Source organism: Chanodichthys erythropterus, chromosome 19 (genome assembly GCF_024489055.1).
Source record: "Chanodichthys erythropterus isolate Z2021 chromosome 19, ASM2448905v1, whole genome shotgun sequence".
Classification (NCBI taxonomy): domain Eukaryota; kingdom Metazoa; phylum Chordata; class Actinopteri; order Cypriniformes; family Xenocyprididae; genus Chanodichthys; species Chanodichthys erythropterus.
The window spans coordinates 27462772-27484483 of NC_090239.1; the positions used below are offsets into that span (position 1 = coordinate 27462772).

General features: G+C 35.4%; 1 protein-coding gene across 1 annotated transcript in view; it reads right to left on the bottom strand.

Annotated features, from left to right (window-relative positions):
* Positions 1–105: 105 nt before the first annotated feature.
* Positions 106–21712, bottom strand: part of tbc1d12b (TBC1 domain family, member 12b) — a 30899-nt gene continuing 9292 nt past the window's right edge. Inside the window, exons 5-15 of the mRNA XM_067368960.1 lie at positions 19063–19184; positions 16199–16281; positions 14172–14289; positions 13861–13967; positions 13395–13475; positions 8338–8423; positions 8129–8200; positions 6737–6865; positions 6355–6464; positions 2224–2482; positions 106–1932 (exon numbers count right to left, since the gene is read on the bottom strand). Of these exons, the coding sequence (XP_067225061.1) occupies positions 1864–1932; positions 2224–2482; positions 6355–6464; positions 6737–6865; positions 8129–8200; positions 8338–8423; positions 13395–13475; positions 13861–13967; positions 14172–14289; positions 16199–16281; positions 19063–19184 (1236 nt within the window). The 3' untranslated portion in view covers positions 106–1863. The remainder of the gene's footprint in view (positions 1933–2223; positions 2483–6354; positions 6465–6736; positions 6866–8128; positions 8201–8337; positions 8424–13394; positions 13476–13860; positions 13968–14171; positions 14290–16198; positions 16282–19062; positions 19185–21712) is intronic.

A 21712-nucleotide genomic window follows, 5' to 3' on the forward strand; every position in this document is an offset into this window, starting at 1 on the left:
TATTTATTCTCTTTCAGTTGGATATATTGTGTTTGTGTTTACAAAGAGAACACATTGTATACCGAATAAAAAAAAAAAAAAAAAAAACACAACTACAATTGTAGCTTTAAATTTATTTGCACATTTGAATTTTGTGGTGTCAAATATTTCACCTATTTACAATTTATCTTCACACAAGTATGAAAACTGTACAATAAAACCAGGAGTGTGTAGAAAACAAACCAAGAATTAATGATACAATTTACAATTTTCATCAACATCACCGAATCGAAAAATGTTTAGAGATATTTACAGATATTAGGGTTAAAATCCATGATAAACAATGCATTTCATCAAATAATTGAACCCCAAATCACACAAAAATGACTCAAATTTTATAATCACACCACACATTCTTATTCTTTAACTGGCAAATGTCAGTTTGAATGCATTATTCACATATAGAGCTTGTGGGCTGTATTGTCACACATAAGATTTAGTTTGAAAATTAGGCTACATATTAGTGTTTTAAAAGAAGAACCATAGAGTGTCGACATTGAAAATGCAATAATTCTTCATCAAAATGCTTCTGAACACCTCACACACTATATGCAGTGTTCCTGCACTATTAACTGCATCTGACTTATTTTTACAATTTCTATTGCACTTCAGTATGGTCTTGCTCTACATAACAAAACCGTTAAAAAAAAAAAAACATCACATTTTATAAAATCTCAGAACCTCTATTATATTCTACTGGTAAAATCTCAAATGCATTAAAGGGTTAGTTCACCCAAAAATGAAAATAATGTCATTTATTACTCACCCTCATGCTGTTCCACACCTGTGAGTCCTTCATTCATCTTCAGAACACAAATTAAGATATTTTTGTTGAAATCTGATGGCTCAGTGAGGCCTCCATAGCCAGAAATGACATTTCCTCTCTCAAGATCCATTCATATCGGCCATCACTATATAAGTCGTTAATATTCTCGTCACTTTATAATATTAATATTGAACCACTGTACTCACATGAACTGATTTAAATATGTTTTTAGTACATTAATGGATCTTGAGAGAGGAAATGTAAGTGCTGGCTATCCATGGAGGCATCAGATTTCAACAAAAATATCTTAATTTGTGTTACGAAGATGAACAAAAGGTCTTACGGGAGTGGAACGGCATGACATTATTTTCATTTTTGGGTGAACTAACCCTTTAAAGGGATAGTTCACCCAAAAATGAAAATGCAGTCATTTACTCACCCATAATTTGTTCTAAATCTGTATGAGTTTCTTTCTTCTGTTGAACACAAAAGAAGACATTTTAAAGAATGTTGGTATCCAGACAGCCATTGACTTCCATAGTAAGGAAAAAAATACTATGGATGTCAATGGGTGCCATCAACTGTCTGGATAAGAACATTCTTTAAAATATCCTCTTTAGTGTTCAATAGAAGAAAAAACAAATTAAGGGTGAGTAAATGACTGCATTTTCATTTTTGGGTGAAGTATCCCTTTAAACAGGCTCTGAACGCATCTCCTTCAAAACTTTAGCACACAAAAAGAGCTAATGGTGCGTATGTCGGCACATTTGTTCAAATGCACCACCTGACTCCTCTAAACAAGGAGGAATATTAAAAAAGCCTGATGCTGGTATCTGGTACAGTACATGACTAAGCTGGTGGAATATTTTCTCATGAAAGGCTTATATTTTTAATTCATACAAAGTTTAACTTCAGTAATACTGACGTGGTTACAAAGGAATCAAGTTTAGCTTTTTCTTTACGTTGCATTTGACTTCTTTAAACCGCCGTTTTATACAATCCTCTCTGCTAATGCATTCGTTCGAGTAAAATAATAGACATATAAAATTGGTGAGAGCTCAAGAATTTTTCACTGAAGGACTGCTGCTTTTTTCCATTTCTTTATCCTTTATGAGGGCGTTAAACACCTGATGAAGAGAAAAAAGATAACGTATGTTATAAGGAACGTCGCACAAATCACAAGCAGACTAATAAAACTCCCTGCAGGTGGAGCTATACTCATCATCACATCACATTTCCTCAAAACAACTTCACACAGATTCATTTTACTAGATATCTATTAATAGATATTATGCAAAACTAACTTAAAGAGAACAAAATGCAGCAGGGAAAAGATTTGCATTTAATTTCCTGTCTGCATTTCTCTCACAAACAAATTCCACCGGTTGATCGCTGTACCGGCTTAGACAGGAACTGACCTGTGTCCACTTCCTGTTGCAGCTGATCATCTGAGTGTTGGCGATGCAGCTGAAGAGGCGTTCGGGTGGCGTGTCGTCCGGCAGTCTGGTCAGGAACTGAGCGATGTGGATGAAATCCATCTGCAGGAGCACATCCTCATAGAGCCGCAGGATTCCGAGTCCCGTACGGAACAGGAACTCCTCCCCGTCTCTGCAGAACACGTCCCACACCCGACACGCCACATCGAGCGGCAGGGACTTAGTGTAAAGGGTGAAGATCCTGTCAACACACATTTGTAAACAAGAAATGTACATAAAGAAAATGAAAATTGCAATAAAGCAATCAGGTGTTTTGTTTAGCCTTCATGATCAGAAATCTGACTTTGAATGGAACGCAGCATCAGACTCTAGTGCTAAACAACATACAGGGGGTGTTGCTATTGGTCGATCTCATGTGAGTGACAGGTTGCCCCGTCCTTGCGCCAGTACCATCTACAAAAATATGGTAATTGCTGTTTTAACGATGTGGAAGCAGACATTAGTATGTCACAAAAAACAAATGGTTTCACTGTGTGATGCAGCCTAATAGAATACAGTTAGAATGTGACCAATATTCAATACATAGGGACAAAAATGTCCCTATATGAGTTTTTGTCTTATATATTAAACTATATTTCTATATGATATAGTTAAAATCACCATGAAATCAAAACTGACAATTCTTTTTTTTCACGGAATACTGCAGTATTTATTATAAGAGCTTTGTCTGTGCACATTTTTTTTTAAATTCATGTGCCCTCTTAATCTTTAATAAAAATAACAAAAAAATAATAAACAGCGACTTCTTCTCTTCTCTGATGATGTGTTTACTGGCGTGAGGGTGGGGCAACCTGTCACTCACATGAGATCGACCAATATCAAACCACAACCATTCAATTCCATCCTATTCCCGATTCTTGTCCGAGAAGCCGTTTGACTCGAATATATGTCACAAGACAAAAAAACTACTGCAACTTCCATTTCATTCCTAATTTAAAGGTGCAATATGTAATATTTTTTGTCCGCTAGAGGATATTCAAAACAAAGGCGTAGCTTGATGATGCCAAGTTTGAGCACAGAATCTTGGGACATGTGGTCTTCACATCACAGCCGGTGGAAATAATTAGGATAGGACTCATGAAATCATGTTCATGGATGAGATTATTAATGTTACTGTAGTATGAAGCAGAGCAGGACGAGTGTTGTGGAGCTGAACAAGGAGCTGGAGCGATTGCGCAACTTTTATTATGACACAGCCGTCGGCGCTACTTCCGCTTTTCCGGTCATGAGTACGAGGTAACGCAGCTCTGTTTATCATATTAGATACATTTGAGAGTCTTGAAAATGATGTTATAACATTGCGCTGTGCATTCGCTCGCTGTGAGACACTTGTTGTACACTGCAGTAAGCTAGGTTATTAGAATATCATATTAAATGCTGAATGGCTTGTGTTGATAAATGGCATGCAATTAATTTTAAAACATATTGTATGACGGAGAAAATTCTGTATTACTGTTACTAAAAATAAAGCTGCATCTGATTATGCTATGTTAGCTACTTCACAAAATAGTGTTTTTCTCTGAGGCATGATAAAGCATGGTACTCGCAAAAAATTAGGAAAATTAGATTTGAACAATAAGACTAAACGTGTTGAGCTATATAACAATAATTCGTTTTCTATCTATGAATATATCAAAACAGTTGTTCCCTTGTCTATTAAAATATGTAAATATTAAAGCGTGTTTCCATGGTTTCTGCAAAATAAAACCAGAAACCGAGGGTAAAGTGGGTATGACGCAATTGACAGGCGACTCCTCACACGTCCCGCAGCCTTGGTTAAAATTTACAATTTTCTCACTATTTACAAATATTTGGAAACATTTGGGATATTGTAAGTACTCAAGTGAACAAAATATATAAACACTGGCCAAGTGGTTTTTGAATATTTTACTGCCAAATTCTTACATATTGTACCTTTAAGCAATATCACACAAGTATGCTGTTTTCCCAAATATTAGCACGTGTGCAAATGTAGCAAATGTGACATTGATTTTATACAAACAGTTAAGTAATCAAGAAACTAATATTTTGAGTTACATTTTAGACACAATATTGAGCCTTTTTTTGCTCCATTTCACAAACGAAAACAGCTCAAAATAAAGAAACCACGAATTCTTGTGTGTCTCTGAGTAACACACAGTGGTGTTTCGCTACTGAATGAATCAATGATTCAATGATGCATTCATAAAGACAGTCCCTACATCCAAAATTGAATACTTCTCTACTATATAATATGCAAAAAAAAACAGTACACAAACAGAGAACTATGTTTAAAATCATAGTAATCGAGAAACAGTAGGCAAAAAGTACCCAGATGACCTACTACTACTTCCGGTGCATTCGCTGGACACTTTATTATCTCATGACCGTGAGGCCACGGGAGAGAAGTTGTGACTGGCAGTGAAGCGACACAACTGACATAATAGGTCACATGACAATAAAGCATGGCAGATGTAGTATGTCCAAATTTCATTCGTACAACACACAGTCATACATTATAGAACATACTTTTTTAACGGTTGTGAAGTCGTTTCAAACCAAACATAGTACCTACTATACTGTATGTGATTTTGAACGCAGAACATCATTTGCTTGGTTCCTGAATGAATCAGCTATTTGAACAAATCGGTTGAATAAATGACTCAATGATTCACTAATTAATACAGTGACTTGCCACTTCCTTCTGGTGGTTTTAGTTTCATATTTAAAGTGTCATTTCATTTTTCTTTAAATCGTTATTTCAATATTCTATTATTATTATTTTTAATATTTCAAAATATTTTTAAAACAATCTTATTTATGCATCCAAATGCTGCGTTAGATTCAGCTTCTGTGCCACTTCTGCAGTGCAAACATGCATTTTGTTGATACTGATTTCATTTCATTGGTAACAACCTATAGTGTCTTATTATTCTAACTGAATGTATTGATAAAATGTATGCATCATATTATGTCAAAGTCTTACTTCTACTAAGGTTAGAAAAAAATTGCTCTTATAAAAGGCAAAAATACCTCAGGAAATCAATTTTTCAATATCACACACCCCTAACGCTTACTCGGATATATGCATTTACTTTATTACAGTTTTTCTCAGTCGCTTTGGTGCATTTCTCACATCACTATTTACATTTGCACAACAGTTAGTTCAATCTCCACAATATTTAGTCATTTGTGCACATCATAGTAGCAGTTTCTCATTCCTTCGAACAAATTGCAAATGCTTTTGGACATGCATCAATTGCCTTCATACAACTCTCTGCTGTTTTATAACATCGACAATGTCATGTCAGTCAAAATTAACCTTACTTGTGAATGCTGAATAGTCATTCCATATAAAACTAATAGTCCTCATTTCATTGCTTGAGTCATTACATACAAAAATGTTGAACTAGTTGTCAAAATCTGTCAGGCAAAGTTTACACATTTATTTAAATCTTTTTTTTTCCTGAAAATGTCTCCTAAATTGAACAGTTTTTCTCAGGTGAATCTCAACTTTCACTGATGAGAAGGGGTGTGTGAAGCATTAGTTGCAACCAATGATAAGCCACTTCTCTACAATCACTGTCAGAGCTGAATCCCACAAACCCTCACTTTACAAGCATATGCGAACCAAGCAGGACATAGTGTGTACCATTTCTACAATACTGACACAGAAATGTAAGGTCAGCCTCGTGGAAGAGGAGTGAGGGTGCGGGGAACAAGGGGAAGGGGACAAAAGAGGCCAAGTACAAAGGCAGATCCCTGATAAAATCAGGGCTAAAATTGTGGATCATGATGACACTGACACTTTCATTGACATGAATACTTGCTTTTGAGGAATGACCTATGCACTTTGAGCAAGTGACACGCTTTTGCAGCTTATCAACTAGGTTTTGCAGTTTGTACTAATTGTTTTGAGAACTGCATTAACTGTTGTGCAAATGTAAATAGTGATGTGAGAAATGCACCAAAGCGACTGAGAAAAACGGTAAGCTTAGTATTTAGATATGTTTCATTATATTTAAGATATTGTAAGAGCGTTTTCCTTCATCAGAAGATTCTTCATGGACTCACCAGTCTATCAGATACAGGTCAGGTGTGAGGTTGTAACTCTGGAAGTGACTGAAAAGTCTGGGGAGGTTTTCTTCAAAGAACACCTCAAATGCTGCAAAGTACTTCAGCATCTAATAAAGAAGAGACACAAAATTAAAACATCTTTCCAATTTATGCATGTGTGAAAACCCCCTCGACCAATCGACCCAAAACTAAACTCTATGGACATGAACAAGTGATGCTAAATAATTATGTCTTGTCCCTCCTTTAGTTTAAAGTCTGTAAAGCAAAAACTCAGCAAAAAAGATGCTGTTGACTTGTCTTGATTTGAACAAAGAACATTCCTTCACAACATAATGTAAATAATCTGATCTATTAAACATTGCAGGAGAAGGGACAGTACCAGCTCGTGGTCCACTCTGAAGAAAGCCATCTGACAGGGTTTGTTGAGGAGATTGGCGAAGGCGATGAAAGCATCGGCCTCCTCCAGGTTGAGAATCAGCACAGCGGCTATGAAGGACATGCCCTGAACCTGCAGCCAGAATAAAGTCATTTCACAGCTGCTCTTTTCATCATCTAATGGACATATTTAGAAACAACGACTCAACGACAACTCACTAACAGTTATAGATTTGCCCATCTAAACTAATCAGTAAAAAAAAAAAAAAAAAGAATACTTCTATTCAGCAAGGATGCATTAAATTGATCAAAAGATTTCATCAATGCAGTTCGTTTAAACTTTCCATTCATCAAAGAATCTTTAAAAAATATATCACGGTTCTGCACAAAAATATAATAATATGATAATTAATAAAATCATATTTAAGCAGCACAACTATTTTCGGCATTGATAATTAGTTGTCAATCAATATATGATACTTGCCATTTTTTAATTATTGGGCGTTTTTCAGTTTGGCCAATGAGTCAGAAGAGGGACTTTTTTTGACTGTTGGTTGAAGGGTTTACTTCCTATTTATTCATGTTATGCATGTGTTTTTACTATCTTTAAATTAAATAGTGCCATATCATATAGTATATCAGCTTTATATTGGCTGTCTAAGATGTCGGCATCAGCCAAAAAACAAAAAACAAAAAACCGTCGCTGTTGGTTGACCACTATTGATAATAATCATAAATGTTTCTTGAGCAGCAAATCAGCACATAAGAATGACTCCTGAAGGATCATGTGACTCTGAAGACTGGAGTAATGATGCTGAAAATACAGCTTCGATCACAGGAATAAATTACATTTCAAAATATATTCAAATAGAAAAACTGAAGCGAAATGATGCATTTGTGTAAGAAAAATATTGCTTTAGTCGTAAGTCGAATCCGTATGGCTGTTTAGCCAGAAGCTAGTTATTTCACTTAATAACATGTTAAATATGGATATTTTTCTTACACAAACACATCACTTCACTTCAGAAGGCCTTTATTAACCCCCCGGAGCCGTGTGGAGTACGTTTATGATGGATGAATGCACATTTTTGAGCTCCAAACAGGTGGTTTCTGTGCACTGCCATTATAAAGCTTGGGAGCATCAGGGTGATTATTAAAATAAATCCAACTGTTCATCAGAAAGAAGAAAGTCATATACACCTAGGATGGTTTGAGAGTGAGTAAATCATGGGGTAATTTTCATTTTAAAGTGAATTAATCCTTTAAAAAAATCTTAAACCTTTGAACAATAGCATATATGATGTGTTTAAACAGAGCTGGTGTTTTTAATATGCTGATAAGAAATAGTAGAGGAACACAAAATATCTTCATTAATATTGTGCCAGTGATCACTCACATATCCCACATCAGGTCTATAGCAGGTGTAAGCACCCAACACACTGTGCAGGAGATCATGGTATGGCCCACCCTAACAGAAGAGAGCCAACATGAGTCACATTCATTTCTTATAGTATCCTGAAGTGCTAACTGTAATGTAACTGTTACTGTATAACAACAGTTAAACTGAGACCATAACAACAGTGAGTGGAAGAGTGCGAACGGTACCTTCTGGAAGATGAAGAGCGATGGAAATGTGCGTGAGATGTCCAGTTTGATCAGATCCAGACTGGACTCACGGTCGGCACTTTCCACTGTAACAAACACAACCACATAATGATGGCCGACTCCAAAGCACATCTAATAAACTGAGTTTTGTAAATACACTTCAAAATTAGGTGAAAATATCACATTATATCTCAAGAATTTCAATACGTAATATTGTGAAATATTATTACAATTTAAAGCAACCGTTTTCTATTTGAATATATTTTGAAATGTAATTTATTCCTGTGATCAAAGATGAATTTTCAGCATCATTACTCCAGTCTTCAGTGTCACATGATCAGAAATCATTCTAATATGCTTACTTGCTGCTCATTTCTTATTATTATCAATGTTGATTTTTTAAAAGACATTTATACTTGTATTCAACGAGGATGCATTAAATTGATCAAAAGTGACATTAAAAACACGATTTCTGTTTCAAATAAATGTTCTTCTGTTTACATTCTTTAAAGAATCCTGGAAAAATCTGCTTTCAACATTGATAAGAAAAATAAGAAATATTATTAATAACCGAGCAGCAAAGCACCATATTAGAATGATGTCCGAAGGTATCATGTGACACTGAAGACTGGAGTAATGATGCTGAAAATTTAACTTTGCTATCATTTTAAAACTACATTTTAAATCTATCCAAATACAAAAGAGTTTTTTTTAAAGTGTAATAATAGTATTTTACAACCGTTTTTACATTTGTTTTTACTGCCTTGACCACCAACTTCTATAAAAAACAAAAAACAAATCATAAATATTTCAAAGGTTTGACTGGTAATGTTTATCTACAGTGCATCACTATCAGCCTGTGATATCCTACAGTACATTACTGCCATTGAAAAAAGGCCCCGTCTGGTGTTTGTTAGTCCCAGAAGATCTGCTGACGCGTACTGCTGGAGGCTAAAAGCGGCCAAAACAGTCTGGGTGTTGTGATGATGACCAGATGTGAAAGGGAGGATGTGTTTGTGTTCAAACTGTATTAAAAAACAACTTTACTAAACAGATTAATTATGATGCATCAAAGAACGAAGCACTGAGGCTAATAAAACACCATTTTATAGAGTACATAAGCTGAAAGGCATAGTGGAAAACAAAAACAACACGAATTAACGTGATTAGCAAGTCTGTGCTTGCAGCAGAGGAAGGAAATAACCGCTACTTCAATTAATTGAGGAGGAAGGCGACCGGGGAGAGATGGAAGTCAGACACTCGCACAGACACATACCAGTGTTGCATTTCCTGACAAATTCATTTCCATGAACTTTCCATTTAAAATTACTGAATAGGCACAATGGATTCAAATTCAGATTGATTCACTTATGAATCATGCAGACAGAGTTGTATATTAGTTCAACTGAATCAATTGTTAAAAACCAATAAAATTCTGACTGATTTGATAATCATTCAGATCCAATTCTGAATTGGTTCAAACGATTCACTGAATAAATTGCTGAGAAAGCATTCAAATCACTAATGAATCATTCAGAACAAATTCAGATTGGTTGAACTGACTCGCTGAATGAATTCAGAATTTGTCAGTTTGCAATTACTATATACTAAGAAATGTGGATTGTTAAAACCCATTCAAATCCAGACTGATTCACTACTGTATCATTTAGACCAAATTATGAAGGGGTTCAATTGATTCATTAAACTAATTCAGATTTTGTTAGTTTGTGATTACTACACAAGCATAGTGAATTGTTAAAACCCATTCAAATTCAGACTGATTAACTAATGAGTAATCAAGACCGAATTGTGAATTGTATCTGATTTATTGAACCAGTTCAGACTTTGTGAATCAATCAATCAATCTTTTATTATAGATTCAAGGTCCAAATTTAAAAAACAAAAAACAACAGGACAACATATACAGTGGGTACGGAAATTATTCAGACCCCTTTAAATTTTTCACTCTTTGTTATATTGCAGCCATTTGCTAAAATCATTTAAGTTCATTTTTTTTCCTCATTTATGTACATACAGCACCCCATATTGACAGAAAAACACAGAATTGTTGACATTTTTGCAGATTTATAAAAAAAAAAAAAAAACATACATGGTCCTAAGTATTCAGACCCTTTGCTGTGACACTCATATATTTAACTCAGGTGCTGTCCATTTCTTCTGATCATCCTTGAGATGGTTCTACACCTTCATTTGAGTCCAGCTGTGTTTGATTATACTGATTGGACTTGATTAGGAAAGCCACACACCTGTCTATATAAGACCTTACAGCTCACAGTGCATGTCAGAGCAAATGAGAATCATGAGGTCAAAGGAACTGCCTGAAGAGCTCAGAGACAGAATTTTGGCAAGGCACAGATCTGGCCAAGGTTATAAAAATATTTCTGCTGCACTTAAGGTTCGTAAGAGCACAGTGGCCTCCATAATCCTTAAATGGAAGACGTTTGGGACGACAGAACCCTTCCTAGAGCTGGCCGTCCGGCCAAACTGAGCTATCGGGGGAGAAGAGCCTTGGTGAGAGAGGTAAAGAAGAACCCAAAGATCACTGTGGCTGAGCTCCAGAGATGCAGTCGGGAGATGGGAGAAAGTTGTAGAAAGTCAACCATCACTGCAGCCCTCCACCAGTCGGGGCTTTATGGCAGAGTGGCCCGACGGAAGCCTCTCCTCAGTGCAAGACACATGAAAGCCCGCCTGAAGGACTCCAAGATGGTGAGAAATAAGATTCTCTGGTCTGATGAGACCAAGATAGAACTTTTTGGGGGGTTCAGCTGCAGGGACAGGACGACTGGTTGCAATCAAGGGAAAGATGAATGCGGCCAAGTACAGGGATATCCTGGACGAAAACCTTCTCCAGATTGCTCAGGACCTCAGACAGGGCCGAAGGTATACCTTCCAACAAGACAATGACCCTAAGTACACAGCTAAAATAACGAAGGAGTGGCTTCACAACAACTCCGTGACTGTTCTTGAATGGCCCAGCCAGAGCCCTGACTTAAACCCAATTGAGCATCTCTGGAGAGACCTAAAAATGGCTGTCCACCAACGTTTACCATCCACCCTGACAGAACTGGAGAGGATCTGCAAGGAGGAATGGCAGAGGATCCCCCAAATCCAGGTGTGAAAAACTTGTTGCATCTTTCCCAAAAAGACTCATGGCTATATTAGATCAAAAGGGTGCTTCTACTAAATACTGAGCAAAGGGTCTGAATACTTAGGACCATGTGATATTTCAGTTTTTCTTTTTTAATAAATCTGCAAAAATGTCAACAATTCTGTGTTTTTCTGTCAATATGGGGTGCTGTGTGTACATTAATGAGGAAAAAAAATGAACTTAAATGATTTTAGCAAATGGCTGCAATATAACAAAGTGAAAAATTTAAGGGGGTCTGAATACTTTCCGTACCCACTGTACAGCCTACAGCATCTACCACACACAAAGAATTACAAAATACAACAATACCAATGTCTCCACAGCTTTGACTGATATTGTGTAGTACTAATCCCTATATTTGATAAACTCACAATAATCTCATTTTTAGAAGCATTTAGCCGGCAGATAAATCTATACATAAGATTTCGAAACAGTGCTTTAAAAGTAATTACTCTTGCACTCACAAACATTTCACTTGCACTATGCCATCTAGGTTTCTTTAGTAAGATTCTCACTGCATCATTATAAGCTACTTGCAGCTTCTGTAAACTAGATGTTCTATAGTTGAACCACAAATGAGCAGTATAAAGTGTTGTACAATATGCTTTAAAAAGTGACACCTTCTCCTCATCTGAACAGAAACTAAACTTACGTAAAAGTATATACATCATACGGCATTGCCTTTCAATATCCTCATCGTCTGTCATGCGTTGTCCAAGATATTTTACTTTCTCACACACAGTGAGACTCTTATTGGACAACTTAAAAACTGGAAATTTTATCCTCCTTAGTTCTGCAAATCATAACCACACTCTTATCAGGATTATAAAAAATATCATGTTCAAGACCATATTTAGAACACATAGTTAAAAGCTGTTGAAGACCAGCACTGCTAGGACTGAACACCACAAGATCATCTGCATACATAATATGATTCACTAGAATATTTCCAATCATACACCCAGTTTTACAGGCATTCAAATATGAGATAGATCATCCATGTAGATATTAAACAGAATTGGGGACAAAATCCCTCCTTGTCTCACGCCATTACTAACCCCAAAAGGCACTAACAAAACAGACAACATTGAATCTGGTAACACCACGAATCAAAAGGCCAGTAAAACAAACAGCTAATAAAGAGGCTATCCTCTTACTTCCAGATTTAAGATGTTCAGCAGAAATATTATCTAGGCCACTAGCTTTATTTTGAGGCAATTTTCTTATAGCATGATCCACCTCACATGACCTAATCACTATTGGATCATTAACTTGAATGTCATCCACATTATACAATTTATTTTGAATGCAATTAAAAAGACTACAATAATGCTGTCACCATAATTCCCAGAAACTCCATTTAAGGAAAAGGAAGAGATACTCTGCATCTATTAAAAGTTCAGACTTCTTTCCAAAAATCAGTGATATTGTGATTTAGCAGCTTCATAGCCATCGAATCAGCTCTTAGGGTTTGCTAATTTTTACAGATAAAACGAATAGCATACTTATATCTTGCATTTGTAGACTTCTTATACTCAAGCTCATGCCCTTGCCTGGGTCTACCTGCTATAACCCATACCCATAGTGCTATAATTTGTGAGTTTGCAGATTAATGGATAAGCATAATGGGTTATTAAAAACCATTCAAATATAGAATGCTTCAGTAATGAATCATTCAGACCGAATTGTAAATTGGTTCAACAGATTCATTGAACCAATTCAGATTTTGTCAGTTTGTGATTACTGGATGAAGCCCATTCAAATTCAAAATGATTCGCTAATGAATAACTGAAACGGATTTGTGAATTGGTAAATGAATCAAATGAATGAATCAAATTTTGTCAATTCTTATTGTACTAGAGTTTGGTGTGTCTAAAGAAAGACGTACCATCTGACTCCATCTCATTGCCTGTCTCTCTGAAGCTCTTCCAGCGCTCCTTAGCCCGCGAGAGAAAGATCTCGTACAAATCTGAGAGGAACAGAAAGCAGATCATAGTTTTAATTATAACACTTTAAAAAAGCAGAAGAAAGCCTGGTCTATATGTTAGACTTAACTACAACTTTCACTTCTGAAAGTCTTAAATGTCGAAATCGTTCTCTTTTGGGAGTGTCAGAAGGAAACTCATCCAAATATCTTTTTGTTTTTTGTTTTTTTTTGTTATAAAAAAGGTTCAAAATCGCCTCAGGCGAACCTGTACTGTGCAGTCTTGCATTCATTCATGTGAATATTGCATAATGACATACTTCAGAGAGACTGTTTGCCCAAAAGGTTTAGTTAATCCTGGGCTTAACTGCATCTTCAAAGGTGACCCTTCACTGAATCATGAAAAGACAGAGCCAAAATAAAATAAAACCTGAGGTTATGTTCAGCTCATTCCCAATGGCCAGACTCCAGACTTTACCCCTCACGTTGGGCGGAAGACCTTGCCACCACAGATCCCTCACACGCCTCAGGCCACGCCTGAAAGAACACGCACAACAGAGCAGTGAATGCAGCGTAATAAAATAGATTTAACCATTTTATTAATACATTTAGCTATTAATATTTCTTAGAATTTTCTGTCGGGAGCAAGCAATATGATGCAGCTCTAGTTCCAGCAACAGAGCGAATGTGGCTATCACAGTTTTAATTGCAGGTGGTGATTGTGAAGGGCGGCTGTCTTACATGCTCTCCCAGTTGGGAAGGATTTCGTTGTTCCAAACCACCATTGCGTTAGCGATGCTTTCCTCCTGTTTAAATCTTTCCTTCATCTGCTTTTTTTTCTTCTGAGCCTCCTTCAGCTCTGTGAACAACAGATACATGACCTCATATTCAAATCAGGGTTCCTACACATTCCGACTCAAATTTTCCAGACCTCTCTGGAGATTTTCAGACCATATTTAACATAAATGGTTCATACAGCATTATTTTCAGCGTTATATTTGATATATAATACAGTAACCTGTAAACATATTTGATTTGTTTTATTTTTATTTGTTTTCTCAAAGTGATAACATGTGCTTGATAACATACGCTAGCCTCAGAATGAGGGCTGTCACTAACGATTATTTTGGTAATCGAGTAATCAAGTATTTTTAGTGGTAATAACTGGGTATTTTTTGTGGACCTAAGCCTTTAAAATGACTTAAAATACATAAATAATAACAATGAGGCAAAAATGTTTGGTTCAAATAAAGTATCAAAAGCTAGTAATCAATATGGTTTTATAGAATGACAATATAAATAAAACAATCTATAATAATATAATGTAAACAATCAACCTATGTACATAATGTATTATAACACATGCGCACATGAGGTTCACGTAACCTACACGCATGTAAATAATTAAAGCACATTTGTGTGTGTATATATATATATTTTTTTTTTTTTTACCTGTAGGGTGTATATAAATTCAATTGAACCACTGCCTTTGTGAATTCACAATAACATTATGCTACAGCATGCTTTTTAAATGATTTTAATGCATTGAGTAACCTTAGAAAATGGTTCAAGGATTCTCATTCGTGAAATGCACCACTTCTGGTATTTTGCCGGTTACTCGACACAGATAAATTACAATTGAGAATTTTTTTAAATCGTATACTCAAATTTAATCGAGGAATCGTTACAGCCCTAATCAGAATAAACCTAAAACGTTTTATAACCTGCATATATTCATCTCTGACACATCAGTTTGACACGGTAAATGTGGTTTGATGTTGCACGATCACCAAACAGCAAAGTTCAGACCGAATTAAATGATCATCCAGACCTGGAAATTACTCAAATTTTGATACTTTTCTAAACTGCGTAGGAACCCTGTAAATTTAAGGCAGACAGTGCCAAAAAAATTTCTGACTAAATTTAATCATACATTTCATTTTTGGGACCATTTTGGTAAAGATACACTAGTGTGACACTGTTTTATATAGGTGAATCTCTCGAAAACACGCCTGGGTCACATTTCACCCCACATTTCAAAAGCACTTTGTATAAAAATAAAGGCTATTTTGCATTATTTTTAACATTATTTTTAGGATAATTGAACACATTTCACCAAAATTGTCATTACCACAATCCTTACAAATGCTTTATTTTACTTTTAGATATTTTTTCTGTAATTCTCATTATTGTTAAACTCTCATTCCTGTATTATTTCTATATTTTGGTAAAGGTATTTATTATTTAAATCCCATAATCACCATCAAAATGTATAAATATTCAATAATTCAAACTTACTTTCAATATATTCTCTTCTAATTATAGTAATGATTTTTTTCATTGCTGTAATGAGACAAACTTCTAAAACTTGCTCCTGAAAATTGGCATTACGTTATTGCAACCATAGTTAACTCCTCTTTGATAAAATACTTGTGATGCTTCTCATTTGGATAAAAGCATCTAGTTTTGGGATGAAATATGACCCAGGTATGCTCTAGACATGCTTCATGAGATTCAGCCATAAACAGATACATTGATTGAACTTGGTAAACTGAAAAAAATAAATAAATATTGATGTTGAATTTACTTTGAAACAATTTTCACTCAGAAAATTATAGTAAATTTCTCAAATAAGTACATAGAAAGAGCATTAAACATTAAAGTTTGAAGTAAAATGACTAAAAATTTTATTTTCTTGTAAAACGTAATTCAATAATCTTTGTTTTATGTACAACTTTTTTTTTTTTTTTTTTTGTGTACAAATGTACCTCTCTTCTTCGCCTCTGCCACCATTTCATCATACTCCCGACGGTGGCGCTGAGCTTCCTCCTCTGACTTTGCAGGGAGGTTCCTGAGAAAGGAAGCCAATGATTTCAGTTGTCACAACCAAAAGGACAATTAAATGTCTCAAATGCACAGTCTAGCAACCTAGACATGTCTCAGAAAAAAATTCAACGTCTTAGCCGTTTCTGGAAAATGCCTCACCGCTGGTTTATCTCATGGTTTGGCTGACACGCTCACATTTCGCTGGTCATTTATTCTTAATAAGGACTTGGGGACTGAAGAGACTTGCATGGCGAAATACAACCCAGTCTGTGCTAAGTCTTATTTATAGCCCATTGTTTGGGAAAGGTGAGCCTCTCAAGGTTTGCTAGGATATATGTAACGCTGGTCAATGTATCCTAAGCACCTAACGAAAGAACGCCGCAAGTTGGAAAGGTTAGTCTACTTTTCAATCCAGGACGGACATCAAAGACTCCCACACCTTAATCTTACAGCTGAATCAATGTTATAACATATCTACTTAATTATTGAAGTTATTTTTGGAGTGTATTGCCTGTTGTTGCTTGGTTTCTCCCAAGGTTTTCTTCTCCATCATCTAGCATCAAATGGAATTTGTTCTCAAAGTAGCCTTTGGCTTGCACACTAGATATGATGCACTATATACAATGTGTTATAAGTATTATGCCATGATCATCTTTAATTAACCCCTCAATTAAACTGCTTAGGGGTGTAAATACTGTATATACAACTTTACCCCCTTACATACAGTACACTGACATACTCACATAAAGTGATATATACAATATAGCAAATTACAACTGCTTCATATCATTGCAAAATGTAAACTATATTATAGCCTAGTGATATATATAGGGCCTTAAATTAAAACTCGCCAAGCACCAAAGTATCTGGCGAGTATCCTAGTAAACGTAGTTGGTTATTTCTTCAGTTCAGAAATAAAATGCATGATCCGTGCGTGCATTCGCTCTTAAAGTGACAGCATCCTAATAATCCTGCTGCTGTGCTGTCTGCATTTTTAATGTATACCAAAAGGATTATCTGACTTTATTAATTTTCTGTAGCTAAAAACTACTGTTAGATCTGCGCTGTTTATTTTATTTGTATGTTTGTTGTATTATATTTATTGTGCTGTAGTTTGTAATTTGATTATTTGTTCTTATTTTATTACTGACTGTTTTGGTATGGAAATTAGAATAGAGGATTGTGAATTTTCACTAGTATCTAAAATATTGGTGACATAAATGCCTGTTTTTGTTTTTTGGCTGGTAAAAAAAAGTTTTGGCCGGTAAATTTTCTTAAATCACTGGCAGATGTGGCAAAAAGTTAGTTTTAGGCCCTGGAAATATTTAAAACTGAATAATGACATATAGTACATCCTACTTTATCTGCATACATACAGTATACTGATGTAAAGTAGACTTGTGCCGATATTCGGTAACGCGATAAATCGCGATAATGAACAACGACAATATTGTAATCGTTGGAACTTCAGAATACCGTAAATAATAATTTATTACCAATTATTAATTTTTTTAAAAGGCAATTAAGAATACTTTACCCATCAATCGTATAAAATGCACAACACCACTGTATTCTGCGTCAAAAGGACACGCGCTCAGATGTAAACAATCCCAATGTGCACGAGAATGAAAGTACGCGTTCACTCTCTGACAGCAGAGGGCGCTGATGGAACAGCAGCGTGCAGCGGTTACCACGGAAACCGTGCAAACAAAGTAACTGCGCTAGTGAAGTTTTTAAAATGCTTCAAACAGCCATTCATTTTTATATTTTAATCTTGGACTACAACATGCCCTAATGATTAGAAATGTTCTGATTATTTGTTATTGTTCAGTAAAACTTTGAAAACATACAGCTTCATTAGTTAACATGTTAATTCATTATCACTAAACTGACAATAAAAATACTTATACATTTCTTAGTTACTATTTAATAACATTACTAAAATCAAAACTTATTTAATGGACCTGAGATAAAACTAACAACGATCAGTTGTGTTTCTAAACTAACATTAACAAAAAATAACACTTTCTGTAACAAATGTAGCTATTGCTCAATCTTAGTTAATGCATTAAATAGAGTAAAGTGTTATCTGTTGTTCTTTATAGCCTAATTCTTTTGCATTTTAATCTGTTTGAAAATTTCAGCCAGAGTTGTTTTTGTTTTATTACAAAAAGAGTTCTTAAACCTGTTAAACTGACAAAAATGGTTTTGCAACTTATTTTAATATTGTGATAATACCGTATACCGTGATAAAAGCTTCATCAATTAATCGCAACATAAAAATTTGATACCGTCACATGCCTAATGTAAAGCAATATTTAATAGCAAATCTCAACTACATGATTGTTTATATCATTGCAAAATGTAAACTGTATTACCGCATAGCTCTATATAAGCATATCCAACTGTTATAAACATTAGCATCATGATTTCCTCTAAAATGTGTACTGTGAAAAGCGCCATACAAATAAAATTGACTTTACTTGACTAATAACTGCTAATAAACTATTTTCAACACGTATTATTCTACAATATAGTCTACGTTTTGCAACCCATGTCAGAGCTCTGAGCAAAAAATCTGAAATCATCATCAAAACATGAACAATATGTATTTGAGGATTTTAAAATGTGAAAAATTTACAATAGAAGTAAGCAATATTGCGAACAGTTTTAGCTAAAAAAAGATTTTTCATCTTTTATTGTCAACAGATTATTACAAACTAGAGGTGGTTAGGACAAAAACATATTTTAACATGGAAGAAATAGCTTTGTTGCTGTGCAGTAAAGGTTTCATGGTGATACTCACGCGGGGCGGTCCTCTAATATGAGCGCCGTAGTGGACAGCGGTTCAAATTCCAGGTTCTTCCGTCGGCCCTGGGCGGGCAGGGAGGGACTCTGGCTGGATTTAGACACCTTGGCCTCGTACTCCTGTGAGAAAACCAACAGATCAAGTTCAAATGCGTCCAGCCGCTGTGAGCTGAATGAAAGGAGAGTGTTTATATGGCATGAATGTGCTTGTGAGAGTTATGGAGGCAGGTGGCAGGCGTGTGAAAATCAAGGCGATGGTGAGGCTGGGGCCGGCATGGTATGAAGCACTGTGTGTGATGTTTATAGCCATGGAGAGAAAGGTCGGCCATGTGGAAGTTGGGTGTTTGTTCATTTGAGGAAGCGTGAGGACACCAGGATGTTTTATATTATCAGGAATTGTGCATCAGCTTCATGTTATCAGGAATTGTGTAAAAACCACAGCTAAACCACGGCTTCCCTGAGAATGGTCAGTTCAGCTCGTACGGTTTCTCTTCCTGTACCACCTACAGCACAAGCTCAACCCCATTCATCATGACTGACTGAACAGCAGCACAAAGACTCTTGCTCATCTGACTGAGAAGCTTCTACAGATGTCAATGGACATATTGTGAATGGGGCTATGGGAAATATATAGGGAATATGGGTGATGAAAGAAACTAGTCAGAAGAGAGAATAGAGGATTAAGTGGTGTTTATCATGCAAAGTTCAACTGCTTGATATCAGAAGAAGAACATTTAGGCTTCATACTAAGCTGCATATTTACATATTCAGACTCAGGGATCAATGGCAAAGATTTTTTTCTGCTGATCCGGTTAATGTGTAATATGCCTCACAAAAACAATAAAAAGGAAAAATAAAGTTGATTTTTAGCAAAGTACTGTATATTTATATTTTCATTAAATGTTAAGTTTATCACATTGTTTTAATCACAAAAATAAAATTATATATATTATATAATCTTTACATTTCCCCCCCATTTTTTACTTTAGAAAAAGAATATGTACAAAAGATGATTTAATTTTGCATTCTAACACATTCATACTGATTTTCAAAGTTCCTACCATCTGGTTTAATCAAAACGTCAAAATCAAAATGACTAGGTTAGTTCACTAATTAAAATGTCCTGATAATTTACCCCATATCATCCAATATGTTTTCTTTCTTTCCTCAGTAAAATAGAAATGATTGATCATTTTCTAAAATAAACAAAATTGTATATACTTTTTAACCACAAATGCTCATATTGCACTAGTTCTGCGATGCACCACGACATAATCACATTGGAAAGGTCACGTAGGGGGAAAGTGAAGGGAAAGTGCAAAGACTAAGTCAAACACCAGTGCTTCCCACACATTGGGCGGGTCGCCCATGTATAATAATGGCCGCCCAAGTATATTGGAGACACATTTTTGCTTTTATTATTTTTATCCTCTTATACTTTTATATCCGCCCAAGATAATGAAACCATCCGCGATCGATTAACTAGTCGTTCCGTACCTGCTCGTTATGTGTGCGTCAAAACTGTTTACTCCCACTAACATTCCCACAGGTTCTGCATGTTGCAAAGTCACAAGGGGGCGCTGTTGCGCGTTCAACAAGCTCGCGCAACAGCGCTTCAGACTGCTTCAAAGTGATTCTCAATCAATGAAAAGTGCAGATTTATGCCAAGCGATTGCTAATGAACTCAAGTTAATGAATTATTACAATGTCTACTTTATGGCCTTTATATAAAACCTTTTATATGGTTGTAAGAATCTGAGGGATCAGCCTGCAATAGTACAGACATTTCAAAATAAGAGTCCTGGTGTATTTCGGGCTTGTTTATAATTAAAAGTCACACGCTAAGTTTTTCCTTTTGGGCATTATTGGTATTTTGGTTACACAATAAATTGAATTTAATTTGATTTCAATTTAATTCATATTAAATTATTGTAGTCTCTCCCTCACAGGAAGAAAAGACTAAGAACATTTTTTGACATACAAATTATTCATTATATAAATTTTACTAGTAAAATCTGTGTCCCATTCACTGAGAGAGACACTATATGACAGCAAGGAGAACATAAGAAAAGGATAACCATTTAAATGCTGTAATTTTGCATAATTTACAATGCATAATATTAGTATGTAATTAAATATAATAGTATGCTATGTAATTAAAATTAAATGAATAAAAAAAAGATTTTTCACCTGGCTACCACCGCAAGTATATTTCAAACCTGTGGGAAGCACTGAACACCCTTTACAAAAAACGATGTCCAACAATGTTGGTCAATTTTGAAGTTGGAGGAGAAAGTGAGATGGTGTTTTTCACCCTACTGCGGTACTTCCAACGTGATTACGTAATGTGTGGTGCAACGCAGAGCTTGTGCAAGATGAGCATTTGTGGTTAAAAAGTATATACATTTTTATTGTTTTTAGAAAATGGCCGATCATTTCGTTAGATAAGATTCTTATTCCTCGTCTGGGATCATGTAGAGCTCATTGAAGCTGCACTGAAACTGCAATTTGGACCTGTGGAACCCTAGTGAAGTCCACTATATGGAGAAAAATCCTGGAATTTTTTCCTCAAAAACCTTAATTTCTTTTCGACTGAAGGAAGAAAGACATACACATCTTGGATGACATGGGGGTGAGTATCAGGAAAT